Raw genomic sequence first — 18091 nt, 5'->3', positions numbered from 1 at the left:
CGCATGCACGCACGCACGCACGCACGCACGCACGCACGCATATACACACACACACACATATAAAGCGTGTTAAATAGTATACAAATAATCACCGCTGTACAATTCCATTGGAAATTGCGCAGCAGTGATTAACGTACACACAGTCCAGCCTGCTTGCTATCATACTCAGGATGCTGTTGGCGCTGGCACGTACTCTGCGCACCAGGAATGCGCACCTTTTCCGTATCGTGGCAAAAAAACAATCTACATAATGCTCTGCGAACATCCCTGACGCGTTACAGAATCGTGACAGCCCTATCAAAAATATATTATAAAAAATTATTTTAGAGATAGGTAGTATAGCCGCTTTTTCCAAGTTACTAATTACTAATTAATAGTAACTATTATTAATATTATATAGTTTTATTTAAAATTATGTTCATTGCATAATATAATTGTATTTTATACACGTTTTTTACAATATTTTGGAGTACAAATGTATGCATGCAAACATATAGCTGTATGCATTTGCTACTTTGGTTTAAAAAATAAGTAAAAAAAAAAAAATGCTACGAGTAAATACAGTATAAATACAAGTAAAAAAAAACAGTGAAAAAAGAATGTTAGGTAACAATTAACAAGGAATAAACAAAATTAAAACCACAGAGAAAGATTTAATTATAAAAGAATGCTCCCTTCATAGCTACTTAATTGGCAATTTCATTGAAATAATCCAAGCCGTGTACAATGCAGGATTAACGAGCTCGGTAAAACAAACAAACAATCAGTGCTAAACAAATTATGTGGTTGCCCGTATTCCACTCCACACGAGCGGTTTGGCTGATCTGAAAAAAGATCTGGGTCATTTTATGTGGGCGCAGAATAAAAATTAACAGTAGTGCGAAGCACTCGTGTAAATCACCAGTGTTCCGAGAATTTATTTATACAGTGAAACAAATTCATTATTCACATAAAAAATTAACGGAATATATAGTGTGTTATATTTTTATAATATATTTTCAATTAAAGCTTTTGTTTTTATTTAAATTACAGTGTTTTTAATTTGTATTCGTTTTATATGGGGTTATATAAAATAAAAGGTAATTAATTGGTGGGCGTTAGGAACACCTCAGATTTTTTTTTTGATGGGTGAAAATGTTATGGTAACCCCGCCTGCGCTAACAGGATACGCTGGCGAAGCACTAGTGAAGGGTGATAAATGAGAATGAAAACAGGCCAGTTAACCCATCATGATGAATTCATCAGAAATTCACCATGATAGTTTCCAGGGAGAACCGCGAGGAGGTCGACCTGGTTGGGTATATTGCTAGCAATAGGATTCTCAGTCTCCATTACTAACAATCCCTTTCCCCCCGAACTCCTCAGTATAGGACTAGATACTTGTCCCGGTTTCATACGGATAAATAGAAAATAATATATAGCCTACTTCATTATTCATCATCATCTTTTTTTTATACAACTTAGATTGGCAAACAAGCTGACGGCCCACCTGATGGAAAGTGGTAACCGTCGCCTATAGACATGAGCAGTATCATGGACATAACAGAGTATACTGTTTCGCCCTCATGTAAAAACTCAGATGTTGTTCCTCTGTAGCCTGTATATTCACGCCATATCCCACCCTTCAAACTGAAACACAGCTATGCAAACATAACTGCTTCACTGTAGAATCACGAATGGGACAGAGGTGTCCAAGCAATCGATTTTTGTACAAAGTCTCCCTCTGGTTATCATCATCGTTTCAGCTATTATCCGTCCACTGCTGGACATAAGCCTTCCCCATAGACTGCCATAAAGAACGGTCCTGAGCCACTTATATCCACTGACTCCCTGCATGCATTGCAGGTCGTCACTCCATCTAGTGGGGGATCGTCTTAAACTGCGTTTACCCGTACGCGGTCGCCACTCAAGAACCTTTCTTCCCCTTCGGTTGTCGGTTATTCGAGTCTACAACCTATGTAGCCTACTTAACATACTCACTGATAATGCAGCTTGGGTTAGATAGAAGAATTTTTAAAATAGATTACATAGTTTTTGAGTTTATTCATTAAAAACTAACAAATATAAAAAAATGAGTTTTCTATTTCGTATATAATATTATTGTAGATAAAAACAAGAACAAATTCAGTGATGTTTCCTCCCACGAACACTCAGGTTATGGAATGAGTTCCCTGCTGAATTTTCCCCAAGAAACTACAGCATGGGGTTCTTCAAAAGGGGGGTAAAGAGGTTTCTTCAGGGTCGACAACGTGCGCGTAATTCCTCTAGTATTGTAGGTCTGGTATTGTTCGTAGGCTACGGTTACCATTTACCATCAGGTGGGCCGTATGCTTGTTTGCCACCTCAGTGGTATATAAAAAAAAAACAAATCTGTTCACTAATCTAGTTTACAGAACAAAATAACTTGTTTTGTCACAATTGAAGTCGGTTTACTCTTTGTGGAACACGATCTTTAATTACTAGAGAAATAAAAATACATTTGTAACACTGGCTGTGTCTATTCTGTGGTTAGCCTACATCTCGAAGGGTTCCCTAGTCAATTAAAGGCCCGTGTGAATTCCCTAAGGCTAGTAAACATGTGCATATAGAAGGAGCTCCACTAATGCTATTATTTAGGCGTGTTGCGTGATAATTGTACTCTAATTCGACCTTTTTAGGGTTCCGTAGGCAATTAACACATTTTAAAGTGCCCTCCGTGTGGGTGATTCTTACTAAAATTAAACGATAAAGTTTATAAAGATGTTTGGTTATTTAGATTGTAATCACTAACTCTGTACATTTTTTAATGTTTGGCACACAAATAATTCATGTTTTTTTTTCAGTGGATGATAATGAAATGGTAACCCCGTCTGCGCTAACGGTATATGCTGATAGGACACCAGTGAGGGATGATAGAATAATGGAAAGACAAGTCAGTTAGCTCATCATGATGAATACATCTGGAACGTTTTTTTTTTGATGGATGAAAATAGTACGGTAACCCCGCCTGCGCTAACGGGATACGCTGGCGGAGCACCAGTGAAGGGTGATAGATGAGAATGAAAACAGGCCAGTTAGTCTATCTTGATGAATTCATCATAAATTGACCATGATAGTTTCCAGGGGGAACTGCGAGGAGGTCGACCTGGTTGGGTATATTGCTAGCAATGGGATTTTCAGTCTTCATTACTAACAATCCCTTTCCCCCCTGCAGTTAGGTTTTGGTGATACATTAAAAAGGACACAGCTACCCACCCTATCCAATCATTGAATTCCCTTAGTCGCCTTTTACGAGCCTCGCGGGAAAGAAAGGGGCGGCCTATTCTATATCGGGACCACACGGTAAACATCCAAGACATAGTACATTTAAAAAAATACACAAAATGTTAACAGAGATTTAAAAGAGTGACTGTTGAGTTTCTTGCGGGCTCTTCTTAATAGATAAAACCTTACGAACCCTTACGAACACTGCAGAAGATTAAAAGAAATAACGATTTAAAAGTGCTCGTAAACAAGTATTTTAGAATAAAAAATATTTGAATTTAAATTTGAATAGCTTAGTGAAATACTCTCAATTTAAAATCTACCCAGAAAATTTAAAAGTAAAGATTAATATATAATATAATAATTTACCAGAGGGAGACTTTGTACAAAAGTCGATTGCTTGGGTACCTCTGTCTCATTCGTGTTTCAATCGTAAAGCAGTTGTGTTTGCATGGCTGTGTTTCGGTTTGAAGGGTGGGATATGGCAGTGAATTTACAAGGTACAGATGAACAATACCTGAGTCCTCAGAAATGGCAACGCACGGGAGGGTATCATGAGCGAAACAGTATACTCTGTTAAGTCCATGGTACTGCTCATGTCTATACGCGACAGTTACCACTTTCCATCAGGTGGGCCGTCAGCTTGTGTGCCATTCTAAGTTGTATAAAAAAAAAATTAGAGTCAGTTTTCTTAATCATACAATCGACGGTTATTTATTTAAGTTGATTGATGGGATTAAATGAAAGTTTAGAAATTGTGTGATGATTGATTTATCAATTTATTTTCTCTTTTGAAAAGTTATAATGAAGTGTGCATATATATATATATATATGATGATATTAAAAAAAAAGGAATATTGCTTTGAGAAAGAATTAAAGTCGCGGATTTTTCTTATTCTTTACTAGCTTTTACCCGCGACTTCGTCCGTGTGGAGTGAACCCTTATGTACTGTTATATATATATATTTAGTCACAAGTGAAAGCAAGTAAATATGTAGTTAAATTTAAATTTAGAACGTATAATCACATTCCTACAAGTAATTTTTTATTATTATTCTTTACCAGTGATTCGACCCGGCTTTGCACGGATAGATAGAATTCTTTTAATCAACCTGTATACTATATTACTCGTATATACTGCTTTATATAGATGAAATAATTTAAAAAATCGATTAATTACTTTTTGAGTTCATCCTATTACAAACAAACAATCAAATCTTCCCTTTTTATAATATAAGTATGAAAGATTCATAAGCACAAATTATATTTTAATGTAATAACCACTGTGACCAGTCAGGCTCGTGCTCGTGTCACAGCTGCTCGTGATTAAGGATCACGAATTGATACCGAAACTAGTCGAGCTTTCTCGATATAATTACAAGTAGTTTAAACCAGTAGTTATTACATTATTTTTTTTATGCAACTTAGAATGGCAAACAAGCTGACGGCCCACCTGATGGAAAGTGGTAACTGTCACCTATAGACATAAGCAGTACTATGGATATAACAGTGTATACTGTTTCGCCCATGTTACCATGGCAGGAATGGCAACGCATGGAGGTATTATGGTCGAGACAGTATACTCTGTTATGTCCATGGTACTGCTCATGTCTATAGGCGACGGTTACCACTTTCCATCAGGTGGGCCGTCAGCTTGTTTACCATTCTAAGTTGCATAAAAAAAACCACCCATAAAAATAAAATATTAGTATATCCAATTTTCACGCAGAGAAAAATGTATTGGTTAAACAAAAAAAAAATAAAACAGTGAAATTCAAAACACAAGATTTAGAGAGAAACAATGTATAGAGGCAAAAATACAGTGTTTTCACAATACAGAAACCCATCAATTATCCGTGAAAACTTAATGAATTAAAATCACAATAAAAAACGTTTTACCAAGCCGCTTTCGTAACTTTAGATTTCCTGAACAATTCTGTGCTATGTTCGTAATTAATTTTTAATTGCTCAGTGCCGGCCCAATACTTCGAGTTCCTATTGTATTAAGTTGGGAGCGTTTGACAGTTTTTGTATTGCAAGATGAAATATGAGGTCGCAGTGCTTGTTTTGTTTTTCAATCGATCTCCGAGACAAACAGGATCTGTTTAATAAATACTGGTAGCTGGCGCCCGCAAGTTTGTAATTTTTGCATATTTTTATCTTTTAATTTAGAATTTTTGTATGCTTTAATTTTTGTAATTCAGAATTATTGTACACTTTCAGTTTTGTATTTAGATTTTTTATACACTTTCGTTTTTTAATTCGGAATTTTGCACACTTTCGTTTTTTGAATCAGAATTTTTGCATACTTTCGTTTCTTATTCAGAATTAATTACTTAATCACTACTTCCTATGCCACTGCGTTAGGTTGACTGGAACAGATCTCTTTTAGAGATAAGTTCGCCTTTTCTAACATTGTTATTAATTTATTGTTGTTTTGGTGACTTTCAAGAGAATATATATATATATATATATATATATATATATATATATATATATATATATATATATATATATATATATATATATATCAGACGAATTGAGAATAAATAAAATAAATAGTTGAACCAATTTATATGAAATTTTGCATGGTAGTACTTTACATCCCCTGTCAACATTTTAGATAATTTTAACTACGGAAAATTAAAGAAATATCGTAGGTCGTAAATATCGTCGTAAAAAACTATAATAACTTGTCCAAGTGTGAGAAGGACACGTCATTTGTTAATTTTGCTCCACTATTCCCAGACATAGTTCACTACAATAAGGAGGTTAAAATACCACGCGGGCAAAATCGCGGGCATCAGCTAGTAATAATAAAAAAACTTAATATTACATGTATTCGTATGATATAAGTAAGTATGTATTTATCGATAACGAATGACAGGTATGTACAAAACATGTCATCCTTTATCGATGCGTTCACGTTATGGCCACTTTTTGGTGGAGCAACATATATACACTTGTTGGAACATCCTATATAATATGACGACCCATATTTTAACTTAATATACTACGAATATTTCATACAAAATATTCCAGTTATCTTTACGTGGAACGTTAAATTGACGTAACATAATTAAATGTACGAGGTCTGTCCGGAAAGTTCGTATAAAAGTGTTCTGGAATGCGAGAAAGAGGAGTGGGGAGGCCAGGTAAGCGCAGGACCCCTTCCTTATGTCCCTAACAATGCTTCAGTTCTGGTCTGACCGCCGTGCGGTGCGAACTGGCTTGTCACGCCATCTGTGAAGTTACCTCTTAACGAAACCCCGTCGGCATGGAGCCCGCTTCCGTTGAAGAGCAGCGCGTCGTAATCAAGTTTCTCTCGAAACTCGGCAAGAATGGCCGTGAAATTTTTGCCGATCTAATTCGATAAGACATCCGGGGAACCACGAACAAAAAAATCAAGAAAATCCCGCTCAAATGTCAAGACAATGTTGATTGTTTTTTTCGATGTTCGGGGGATTGTCCATCAAGAATTCGTCCCTCCAGGCCAGACAGTTGATGGAAAATTCTACGTCGATGTGCTCAGACGCCTCAAAGCTCGTGTGGCACGAGTTCGTCCAGAATTGGCGCGAGAGGGGCGTTGGATTCTTCACCACGACAATGCCCCTGCCCACACCTCTCTTGTTGTCCGTGAGTTTTTGAGTAAAAATTCCATTACGGTGACCGAACACCCCCCTATTCGCCGGATTTGGCCCCGTGTGACTTCTTCTTGTTCCCAAAAACCAAATTGGTACTTCGGGGGCGGCATTTGGGGGACATAAATGAGATAAAAAAAGCTACGACGGGGCAGCTGAGAAACCTACAACCAGAGGACTTTCAAGGAGCCTTCTCACAGTGGAAACGGCGTTGGCACAAGTGCATTATGTCACAGGGGGAGTACTTTGAAGGGGATAAAATTGATTTACCTGAATAATTGTAAAATAAAATTTTTAAAAAACTTTTATACGTACTTTCCGGACAAACCTCGTATACTACCTTTTATCCCCTTCGTCCGCGTGACCGGGATATGTTTAAACAGGATAATAAGTAACCTACATAATTCTCCATCCCATATAGAACATATATACTAAATTTCATATCGTGCAGTTTAGCTGTTAAAGTGCTAAAAGCAAACAAACATTTTGTTTTATACCACTGAGGTGGTAAACAAGCATACGGCCCACCTGATGGTAAGCGGTTACCGTAACCTATGAACACCTGCAATACCAGGGGTATTTTGGGGAGCAAATTGGCGTAATATTAAAACATATTACGATATTACGAATAAATAAAACGCTCTGCTTTGTCAGATGCGGGTATTTTCCTTGTATTTGAGTAGTTTTTTGTCCGACATTAATTATTAAAAAACCGGAAAACGTCCCTGAAGAAGACTTCCGGGTGAAGTTGAAACAATTGACGGAAACGACAAACACGGTGGGTTCGTTAATTTCCCGTTATATAGGTAATAGGAGTATCTATCTATATCTATATATGTATATATATATATATATATATATATATATATATATATATATATATATATATATATATATATATATATATATATATATATATATATATATATATATATATATATATATATATATATATATATATATATACCTTTTTTTTATAATCCAAATAGGCTATTTAAAGAAACGTCATCATCGTCTTCATATCAGCCTTTAACTATCCACTGCTGAACATAAGTCTCCCCCTTGGGGGGTTTCGCCAGTAATTGCTACCCTTGGCAAGTGGATTGGCACCCGTAGTTAGGCTTTAGAGACGTTTTAAGAGGGACGCTGCTGCCCATCCCTTGCCCTACCTTAGCCGCCTCTTACGACACCCACGGGAAAGGAAGGGGTGGCCTATTCTATGCCGGGACCACATGGTAATTTAAGAAAACACTTTCCTACTTCTTTTAAAAGTAATAAAGTTGGAGAAATCGTACTTTGTTGTAGAAAATGTTACGACAGCGACAAAATAAACTCGTGTAACTTAAAAGCTTCAGAGTCGAGTATTTTCTTTGTTACTGTTTCACGTTTGAAATAAAGTATAAAAGATTTCTAAATTTTTTACACTCTCTGACAAGTTGATAAATACCAGAGTGAGACTTTGTACTAAAATTGGTTTGCTTGGGCACCTCTGTCCCATTCGAGTCTTCACAGTGAAGCAGTTTTTTTTTTATGGGTGAAAATGGAATGGTAACCCCGCCTGCGCTAACGGGATACGCTGGCGGAGCACCAGTGAAGGGTGATAGATGAGAATGAAAACAGGCCAGTTAGCCCATCATGATGAATTCATCAGGAATTAACCATGATAGTTTCCAGGGGGAACCGCGAGGATGTCGACCTGGTTGGGTATATTGCTAGCAATGGGATTCTTAGTCTCCATTACTAACAATCCCTTCAATTGAAGCAGTTTTGTTTTTAATGAGTGATAATGGAATGGTAAATCCACTCGCGCTATCGGTATACACCAGCGGGGCACCAGTGAAGGATGATAGGTGAGGATGAAGCAGGTCAGTTAGCCCATCGTGACGAATTCAACAAGAATTGTACACGATGGTTTCCAGGGGGAACCACGTGGAGGTCGACCTAATAGGGCATATTGTTGCAATAGGAGTGTCAAATTCCATTGCTAACAATCCCTTTTCCCCCCTGCCATTCTAAGTTGCATAAAAAAACAGTTAAAAATATCTATGATTTAATATTTCTAATACTTGAATGCTTAAATAATATATTTTTTCAAGAAACAGCTATTCTTGTATGTAAGTAAATACAATATTTAAAGCGTATCAGTTACGGATGACAGGATCTACAAAGGATGTCATCCTTTATCGATGCATTCACGATAAAATGCTTTTCGACCGACTTCAGAAAGAGAGACGTTCTCAATTCTGACGTATTTTTATGTTTGTTACCTCATAACTCCGTCAGCTGTAAACCGATTTGGAAAATTCAATTTTATCTAATAGGATATATTTACAGATAGATCGATAGGCGACTAAGGGAAATTAATCGAGTAATGGGCAGCAGCACCTCTTAAAATATCAACCAAAACCTAACTACGGTTGCCAGGGGGGAAAGGGATTGTTAGTGATGGAGACTGAGAATCATATTGCTAGCAATATATTCAACCAGGTCGATCTCCTCGCGGTTCCCCCTGAAAACTATCTTGGTTAATTCTTAGGCTTATTGGCCTGTTTTCATTCTCATCTATTAACCTTCACTGCTGCTCTGCCAGCGTATCCCGTTAGCGCAGGCGTTACCATTCTATTTTCACCCATAAAAATCTACGGTTACCAACTCGTCTGCCAAGCGTGGCAACTACTGGCAAAGCCCTCCTTATGGGGAAGTCCAGCAGTGGACTGTTAACGGTTGATATGATGATGAGGATAATTGTTCCATTTATTACCTAGTTGTCTTTCTTGCTTTATTTTCTTAATTGTATAATGCAAATATAGAATAATCATTCATTCTATTCAATGTCTCCACTTTTTTTTTTAAAGAATATATTTATTTGATTTAAATTTATTAAATTCACAAAATACACCCGTATTTTACCACATTTATTTCACTGCACTGCACTCGACGTGTCATTCACAAAACACATTTATGTGTTTGTAATGTTTGTGTTTGTGTTGGAGTGCTCGTTTGCGGATACTATACTTGTCACTTACACTCTGTATTTCACTGCCTGTATTGTGTTGAACACAACGTGTGTTTACGTAAATTTATTGTGTACATAATGGTACTTTTTCCGTCTGAAGATCAGACTGGCTTTTAGGGCTAACTAGGGCATTGTAAATTATCGTTTGTGCAAGATCAAAGAATTAATGTATTAGGATTTGTCCTTGAAATTAATTAAAATGGGCATGTTTTACTCTACAGTGTGTTCTTAAATGATCAAGTATATTTATGATGTATGAATTATGTATTATTGTTATAAACTATTGTCAATCCAATTATTACAAAAAATCTGTACATTTATTTATATACATTTTTATACCTTTCTGTTTCTTAGCATACCCACTCAATTGACTGTTCAAATCAGTTACTCATGTACTGTATATGAATATACATGTATAACTTATATATGTACATGACTTATATGTATATAACTTATATGTATACATACATAACTTATTGTTGTTACTGTATGTTTTAGTGCAATAAAGAATATATATATATATATACACTCGATCTATAATCTCTCTTAATCTCTTTCACACACACCCACACACATACACTTACATAGAAACATATACAGTCTGTAGTTTGCAAATAATTTGACTTTAATTATAATTCTAATAAATTTTAATGTAAAGTTTATTCCCGCAATTTATATTTCTTCATTATTATGTGTCTATTGTAACATTAATTGCTGACCTTAAATTTTTATAGTCCATAGAAATGGGGACTTGTAACACAGGTCACTTCAAAACCTACTGCAGGCACCAGTCCCTTGTAAAACTGGTCTAACATGTTTAATTGTACCGCTAGCTATTATCTTTTACTACCTTTTGTGAAGAGAAAAATAAATTATTCAAGTCAAATCAAGTTTAGTTATTTCTAGCGAAAACGTACTCTTAGACTCACTCATACATTTATTACGGAACACACTACATTTTTTGAGATTTAGAGGCAGAATTATATTATGAAACGTTTTGTTTACCTAAAATTACAAAATATAGGATATTCTACCTTAAAATCCAGACAATTGCTGTAATTGTGTGTCACTTATTATAATTACTTTAATTAATTGTTTGTATCTATAATAAATTTACTATTGTAATATTTTAGAGTTAACAATAAAGAGTATCTATATATCTATACTTTACAAAATTTAATTAGTTGGTTTTTTTTATATTCATGATAAATATAACTCGAATATTTATTACCTATAACCTTGGAATATGTACGTATACGTAAAGGAATAAAAGTAAATAAGTTGTACAATAAACGTTCGCTTGCCAAGTTCGCCAATTTTGATAAGTGTTATAACAATGGCGCGTCATTTTGGTTTTTACGATTCTCAAACTCTCAGTTCAGTTTCCTATTAATAATGTGTATTTACTGGGTATATAGGAATAACACCTGAGTTCTCAGGAATGGCAACCCATGAGAGGTATCATGGACGAAACAGTATACTCTGTTATGTTCATGGTGCTGCTCATGTTTATAGGCGACGGTTACCACTTTTCATCAGGTGAGCGGTCAGCTTGTTTGCCATTCTAAGTGGCATAAAAAAAAACAATTAAAATATCTATAATTTAAGATTTCTAAATATAATTGATGGAATAAAAGTAAATAAGTTGTACAATAAACGTTCGCTTGCCAAGTTCGCCAATTTTGATAAGTGTTATAACAATGGCGCGACAATTTGGTCTTTACGATTCTCAAATTCTCAGTTCAGTTTCCTATTATTACGAAAAACTCTACGTCGATTACTATTAGATGCAGGATATTTTTATATTTAGAGTAATAAATCAGTTTTATTATGGAACAAAATCACAAATTACTGCTATCAGATCAATTTAGAAATTTATATTAAACACAAAACAAGAAGTTGTGATAGTTTTCTATTTTTGCGTAAAGTATAATTAAAAATATATAGATTATATGTAAGGAAAGCAAATAATTTGCCGTGTGGTCTCGACAAAGAATAGACCACCCCTTCCTTTCCCGTTGGTGAACCGCCAGCGTATACCGACAGCGCAAGAGGGGTTAACATTCCATTTTTATCCATAAAAAAAAAGATGTCTATCATATAATAAACATAAATAAGACTTGATAATATTCAACGATCGCGAAAAATATAACTCGAATATGTGACATAAACCTTTGAATATGTGAGGATATGAACGCAATGAAGTTGTACAATAAACGCTCGCTTGCCAAGTTCGCCAAGTTTGTCAAGTGATGCGTCAACTTGGAAAGCGACACGATAGCTCACGTCCGGTGGTTTACGATTCTCAGTACAGTTTCCTATTGTTACACAATCGAGTTCTCGACTACGTACGACACAATACGTAATAGGAATTGAATCCGTAGAGGGATCGGCATTCAATATTCGAGAGTGCAGTGGTTTGATAACGGGACTTTGGTTTCATAACTTATTGTGATTTCAAATGAGTGGCAATAGTTATTATTGTTTGTAAAACGAACGGTCCTATTCTAAAATATTTGATAGGACAAGTTGACCAATTTTAACTAATATATGTAATTTTTAATCAACATACTGAAGTAAAATGTTGTATCAGCTTAAATTATTATTATTATTCAGTAATTTTAAACCTGTTTTAAAAGTGAGGATGTTGTCATTGCTGATTCATGACGAATTTTGATTATTTTGCAATTGATTAGTCTTGTCTCGATTAAAGTTAGGTAATAATAATAATAATCGATTTATTTATTTACTCCAAAAATTTTACAGAAAAAGACAGCCACATGAAAGAAGTACAACTATATATGTATAAATGCATAAATGCAATGCTCTATAAAACTTGTGGGAGACTGGATCCTAAACTAGATTACAGATCTGTATCTCAGGAATTCAAATCCCCAACTCGGACACGATGTACAGCTTGCATTGAGTAAGGCTAAAATTAAATTTGTGAAAACGACTATACAAAACAAAATAAAATGTGTGTACAGTATGTGTGTGTGTATGTGGTATTATGCAAAATTGTGGTATTGTCCAAGATTGTGGTATACCCCAAAATAAATGACATAAAAGTTGGCAAATTGGCCCTATTTCAGCAGTTTGCTTATATTAATATATAAGCAACATAATTTTAAATTTTTGCATTTTTTATACATATAAATTCACAATGATTATTTAACGCGACTCGTTTATAAGTAAATTGTATCTACATACTTGTTTTTTATTGCCGATGTTCCATTTAATTTTCATTTATTTTTTGCTTATTTGGTCAACACATGCCCATCTAGGGCGGTTTCAAATCCTACTAGTATTTTTACTCAATACAGACAGGAAGATATAAGTTAATAATTTAAATACTTACCACAGATCTCACTAGAAGCTCAATGGTGAACCACACGTTGCAAACGAGCTCAATATAAAAGAAGAATACATGAGGCTCCCCATTGTCCCTCCATCTTGTCTCCACGATTGCGGTGGTATTGTGCGAAATTGTGGCATTATGCAAAACTGTGGTATTCTCCACAATAAATGGCGCCGGAGTTGGCAGATTTACTCGAAGATCTGGATGGGTCTTGAGACAGAATGACAGCACCGACACGCAGATGAAGAAGACAGATATAGCTGATATCACCTGAGGAAGAAAAGGATAACATTAAAAAAATATATTTTTTCTATTAACTAACATGATATAGCTTATGCCCACAAATTCGTATGCATAAAATTTAGAAATACGTAATCACTTCCCGATGACGTATAAAAATAGAGCATATACCAGATTTTAAGTTAAACTATGTCTGTGAAAACCACATTCAATTTGGTGCAGCAGTTTTTACGTGACGCCGAAACAAACATATAGACGAACAGACCGACAGATATTATCTCTTATATTATTAAGGTCTCTTATCTATATATTATATATTTTTTTAATATCTCCTATGTTATATGAGTAAAAGATTTAAAAAAGAAGTAAGATTTATACGTCGTCTTGAACTTTATTATATATATATATATATATATATATATATATATATATATATATAATAACATCGATATGTGTCATAAAACTAACATAGTTTCACTATGGTTCTTTAACAGGAGCCTTTTGAATAAATATTTTTGATCAATTACTAAAAAAATTGATTATTTTACTAATCGAATTTCATAATTACGTTTGCAATAAATAGAATAAAAATTTGATAAATAGAATTTAAATATCGCGTATATTAACCACAGGGCTAAATAAATACATATATAAAAAAATAGATATTTATTCCTCGAGAGTTCATTGCGTATTCCCTTAAGTGAGGTGTGTTATTATTGAAATCACTTTATTCTTACACAAAGAAACGCCGGGGGAATAAAAAAAGAATCGTATAGTATAAACAAAATTAGCTTCCGTTTTTTTCAATTCATTGTTTACGTGGAACATGAAAAGAGTTCTCTGCTATTATGCAGGGTGAAATTAAAATCTTTAGTATACTTTTAAGGTTGCTTGGGTACCTTTGTCCCATTCGTGTTTCTACCGCGAAGCAGTTGTTTGCATGGCTGTGTTTCGGTATGAAGGGTGGAATATGGCAGTTAATTTACAGGGTACAGAGGAGTAACACCTAAGTCCTCAGGAACGGCAACGCATAAGCGAAACAGTATACTCTATTATGTCCATAGTACTGCTCATGTCTATAGGCGACAGTTACCACTTTCTATCAGGTGGGCCGTCAGCTTGTTTCGCCCATAATACCCCCCATGCGTTGCCATTCTTGAGGACTCAGGTGTTATTTCTTTTAAGGTATTATTCAACAAATTTCCACTAAATCTGTACATTTCTTGTTATGAAAAAAAAAACGCTACTGCCTATCCCTCGATCATTAAGTTCCCTTATTCGTCTCTTACGACACGCACGGGAAAGGAAGGGGTGGTCCGTTCTATGCCGGGACCACACGGCAAATATATAAATAGTTTATTGATCTATATCACATAGGAGTCTAAAAGCTTTGTATATATATAAAAGTATAGATAATTGAACACAATATGTTTACGTAAATTCAATCCCCGTAGACTCCTTTATCCGTTTCGCCCGAAAAGGAACGTTAAAATTTATTTTGCCCGTTGCACAAGGAATTCTAGATTGAGCTCGGTGATTGTCTGCTATTACTTTTGTTATAAAAAAAGAAATATATTCTTTTGGTGTCAGTGATTGTATGTACTTCATGGAATTTGGAATTTGTACTGTTATTAGTTTTTACCCACGATTTCTTCCATTTCACTGTAATATGTACGAGTATATATAAAAAGGATGCTGATTTTTTTTTGTGATTAATGATAATGAAATGGTTACCCCACCTGCGCTGACGGTATATACTGACGAGGCACCAGTAAAGGGTGATAGGTGAGAATGTAAAGGCAGGTCAGTTAGTCCATCGTGATGAATATACAAGGAATTCAGCACGATGGCTTCCAGGGGAGACCACGTGGAGGTTGACCTTATGGGGCAATTTGCTAACAATGGGACTGAGAGTCCGCATTATTAACAATCCCTTTATAAATATAAAGGATACTGATTGACTGACCGACCCATATATCAACACACAGTCGAAGCCATTGAATCTAGAATCTTGAAATTTTGCAGATAAGTTCCTTATATAGTTTAGGTTTTTTTATGCTACTTAGAATGGCAAACAAGCTGACGGCTCATCTGATGGAAAGTGGTAACAATCGCCTATAGACATGAGCAGTATCATGGATATAACAGAGTATACTGTTTTGTCCATGATACCGCCCATAAGTTGCCATTCCTGAGGACTAAGGTGTTATTCCTCTGTACCCTGTAGATTCACTGCCATATCCCACCCTTCAAACCGAAACAGCCATGCAATCACAACTGTTTCATAGTAGAAACACGAATGGGACAGAGGCAAACGACTTTTGTACAAAATCTTCCTCTGGCAAAAGGTGGTAAAGGTGAACTTAATGAAAGTAAGAAGAGACTTTTGAAAAATTTAACCCCAAACCAGGGTTCAAAATTTAACTAACGAAATTCCTGGTCGTTAACTGCCCTAGAGAAATCTAAAGTTTACCAACAGACGATCTGTGCCTTTGTGGTATACAAAAAACTTGCCAGGACAAAAAGCACCCTCTGCCCTTTTTCATACCATATAATACGTGTATACTAAATTTCTTCACTTTCACATTTGTAATATGAGTAAGAATGTGTCATTTTCCCCATTATTACCCTCTAAAACGTGAGACACTCGAGTCCCATCGTAAATGTGATCGAATCTCCTATTCGCTCATTCAAAAACACATTTCGTCTGCAACTCACAGGAAGTTATTACGATATTGAATAAGGCCACACACAGAATTGCCAGATACGATTCTTGATTTTTACCCGAACGTGAAATATTTTTTCCCCAAATTGATACGATTTCTGAGACTTTTACTCAATCTCAAACATGTATTGGTTTTCACTACGTTTACTATATCATATTAAATTAACGACAAGAAAAACTTCATTTCATTTTTACCTTATCTTACCTTCACTTTTTCTTATCCCATCATCTGTATTGCTACCGTTATTAATATATTTTATTGCATTTAAATACCTCTATATACTTTACAAATACTAAAACTGGGGGGAAGGGATTGTTAGTAATGTGGATTATCAGTTCCATTAATACAACCTGGAAACCTTCGTGCTGAACTCTAATTCATCACAATGGACTAACTGACCTGCCTTTTCATTCTCACGTACGATCCCTCACTGGTGCCCCGCCAGCGTATACCGTTAGCGCAGGCGGGGTTACCATTCCATTAAAAAAAATACCAAACCTATAAAAAAGAAAATCAATTTTTTTCAAAACTCCGCGATCAGAATATTTTTAAAACAAAATTACGAAAAAGTTCCCAATCTGGCAACACTGCACGAGAAATTTATTCACACGAGAACCGTTTCAACCGAATAGGCATAGACGTGGGTTTTAAATAAGTACACGTCGCAACATCTGGTACCTTCCGTGTCGCATTCATCCCAAATAAACTAAAAAGAACTTACTTGGATCACAATTAAGTTTATATTCCAGTGTTGTATTTGAAATTTGCTATGCATTATATTTGCATATGTTGAAAAATTAACGGGTGGAAGGGATTGCTTGTTTGTTTGAATTAACGGTCTACGACGTGACGTCACGCGGACCTCCTTTTTTTTAATGGATAGCAATGGAATGGTAACCTCGCCTGCACTATCGGTATACGATGACGAAGCACCAGTGAGAGACGATAGGTGAGAATGAAAAGGCGGGTCAGTTAGCCCATCGTAATGAATACACCTGGAATTCGACTCACATGCTTTCCAGGGGGTACCACGTGTAGGTCGACCTGATAGGGTATATTGTTAACAATGTGACTGGTAGTTCGCATTACCAACAACCCTCCCCCCCCCCGGTCATCCTGCGTCCGTGTGACCTGACTTTATCCTCACGTATCATTCTATATTGGTAAACTGCCATTGTAAACCATTGTAGATTGGGTTAACCTTCTTTTATCAACCATAAACAAAAATGTTTAAATGTATTTAAATTTGTAAGTAAAGTTTCGTAATTGATTATCATTTGTCATAGCAGGGACATGAGAACGAATATAGACAGAAATCCATTGAGAAAAATAAAAAAATCAATGTAAATTGAACTCTCATTTCCGCACTATGCCTATAAACAATACAATTTTGAGATTGAGTAAGTCTTAGAAATCGTATTAATTTGGGGGAAAAATATTTCACGTTCAGGTAAAAATTAAGAATTGCATCTGGCAACTCGGTGCATATATATATATATATATATATATATATATATATATATATATATATATATATATATATATATATATATATATATATATATATATATATATATATATATATATATATATGTATATATGTGTGTGTGTATACACACGTGTAGGTACATTATGTTGGAAAAAAAGTGGATGAACTATGTGAAAGATGATATACGAAAAAGAAAAGTGAGCTCAGGTATGACGGCTGATGTGGATGAGTGGAAGGGTACAACTGTATACCAAGCCAGCCCCAAGTAAAGGGATAAAAGCAAGATTATGATGGCATATTTACATACGCCTGAGAAATGTCCCCACTTTGTAAATGTAAATATTGTGTCCCAAAAAAACCGACTTCAATTGTGACAAA

At 35.2% G+C, this 18091-nt stretch overlaps 1 protein-coding gene across 2 annotated transcripts in view; it reads right to left on the bottom strand.

The window, feature by feature from the left end:
• LOC113515742 (potassium voltage-gated channel protein Shaw-like) overlaps positions 1-18091 on the bottom strand; it is a 324996-nt gene that overhangs the window by 142479 nt on the left and 164426 nt on the right. For both annotated transcript variants that reach the window (XM_052899177.1, XM_052899178.1), the window contains exon 5: positions 13259-13528. In XM_052899177.1, coding sequence (XP_052755137.1) covers positions 13259-13528 — 270 coding nt within the window. The remainder of the gene's footprint in view (positions 1-13258; positions 13529-18091) is intronic.

The sequence above is a fragment of the Galleria mellonella genome, unplaced genomic scaffold (assembly GCF_026898425.1).
Source record: "Galleria mellonella isolate WM207_F2 unplaced genomic scaffold, CSIRO_AGI_GalMel_v1 utg56, whole genome shotgun sequence".
Taxonomy (NCBI): domain Eukaryota; kingdom Metazoa; phylum Arthropoda; class Insecta; order Lepidoptera; family Pyralidae; genus Galleria; species Galleria mellonella.
The sequence above is the reverse complement of the archived record's forward strand: the minus strand, read 5'-3'. Positions and strand labels throughout refer to the sequence as shown.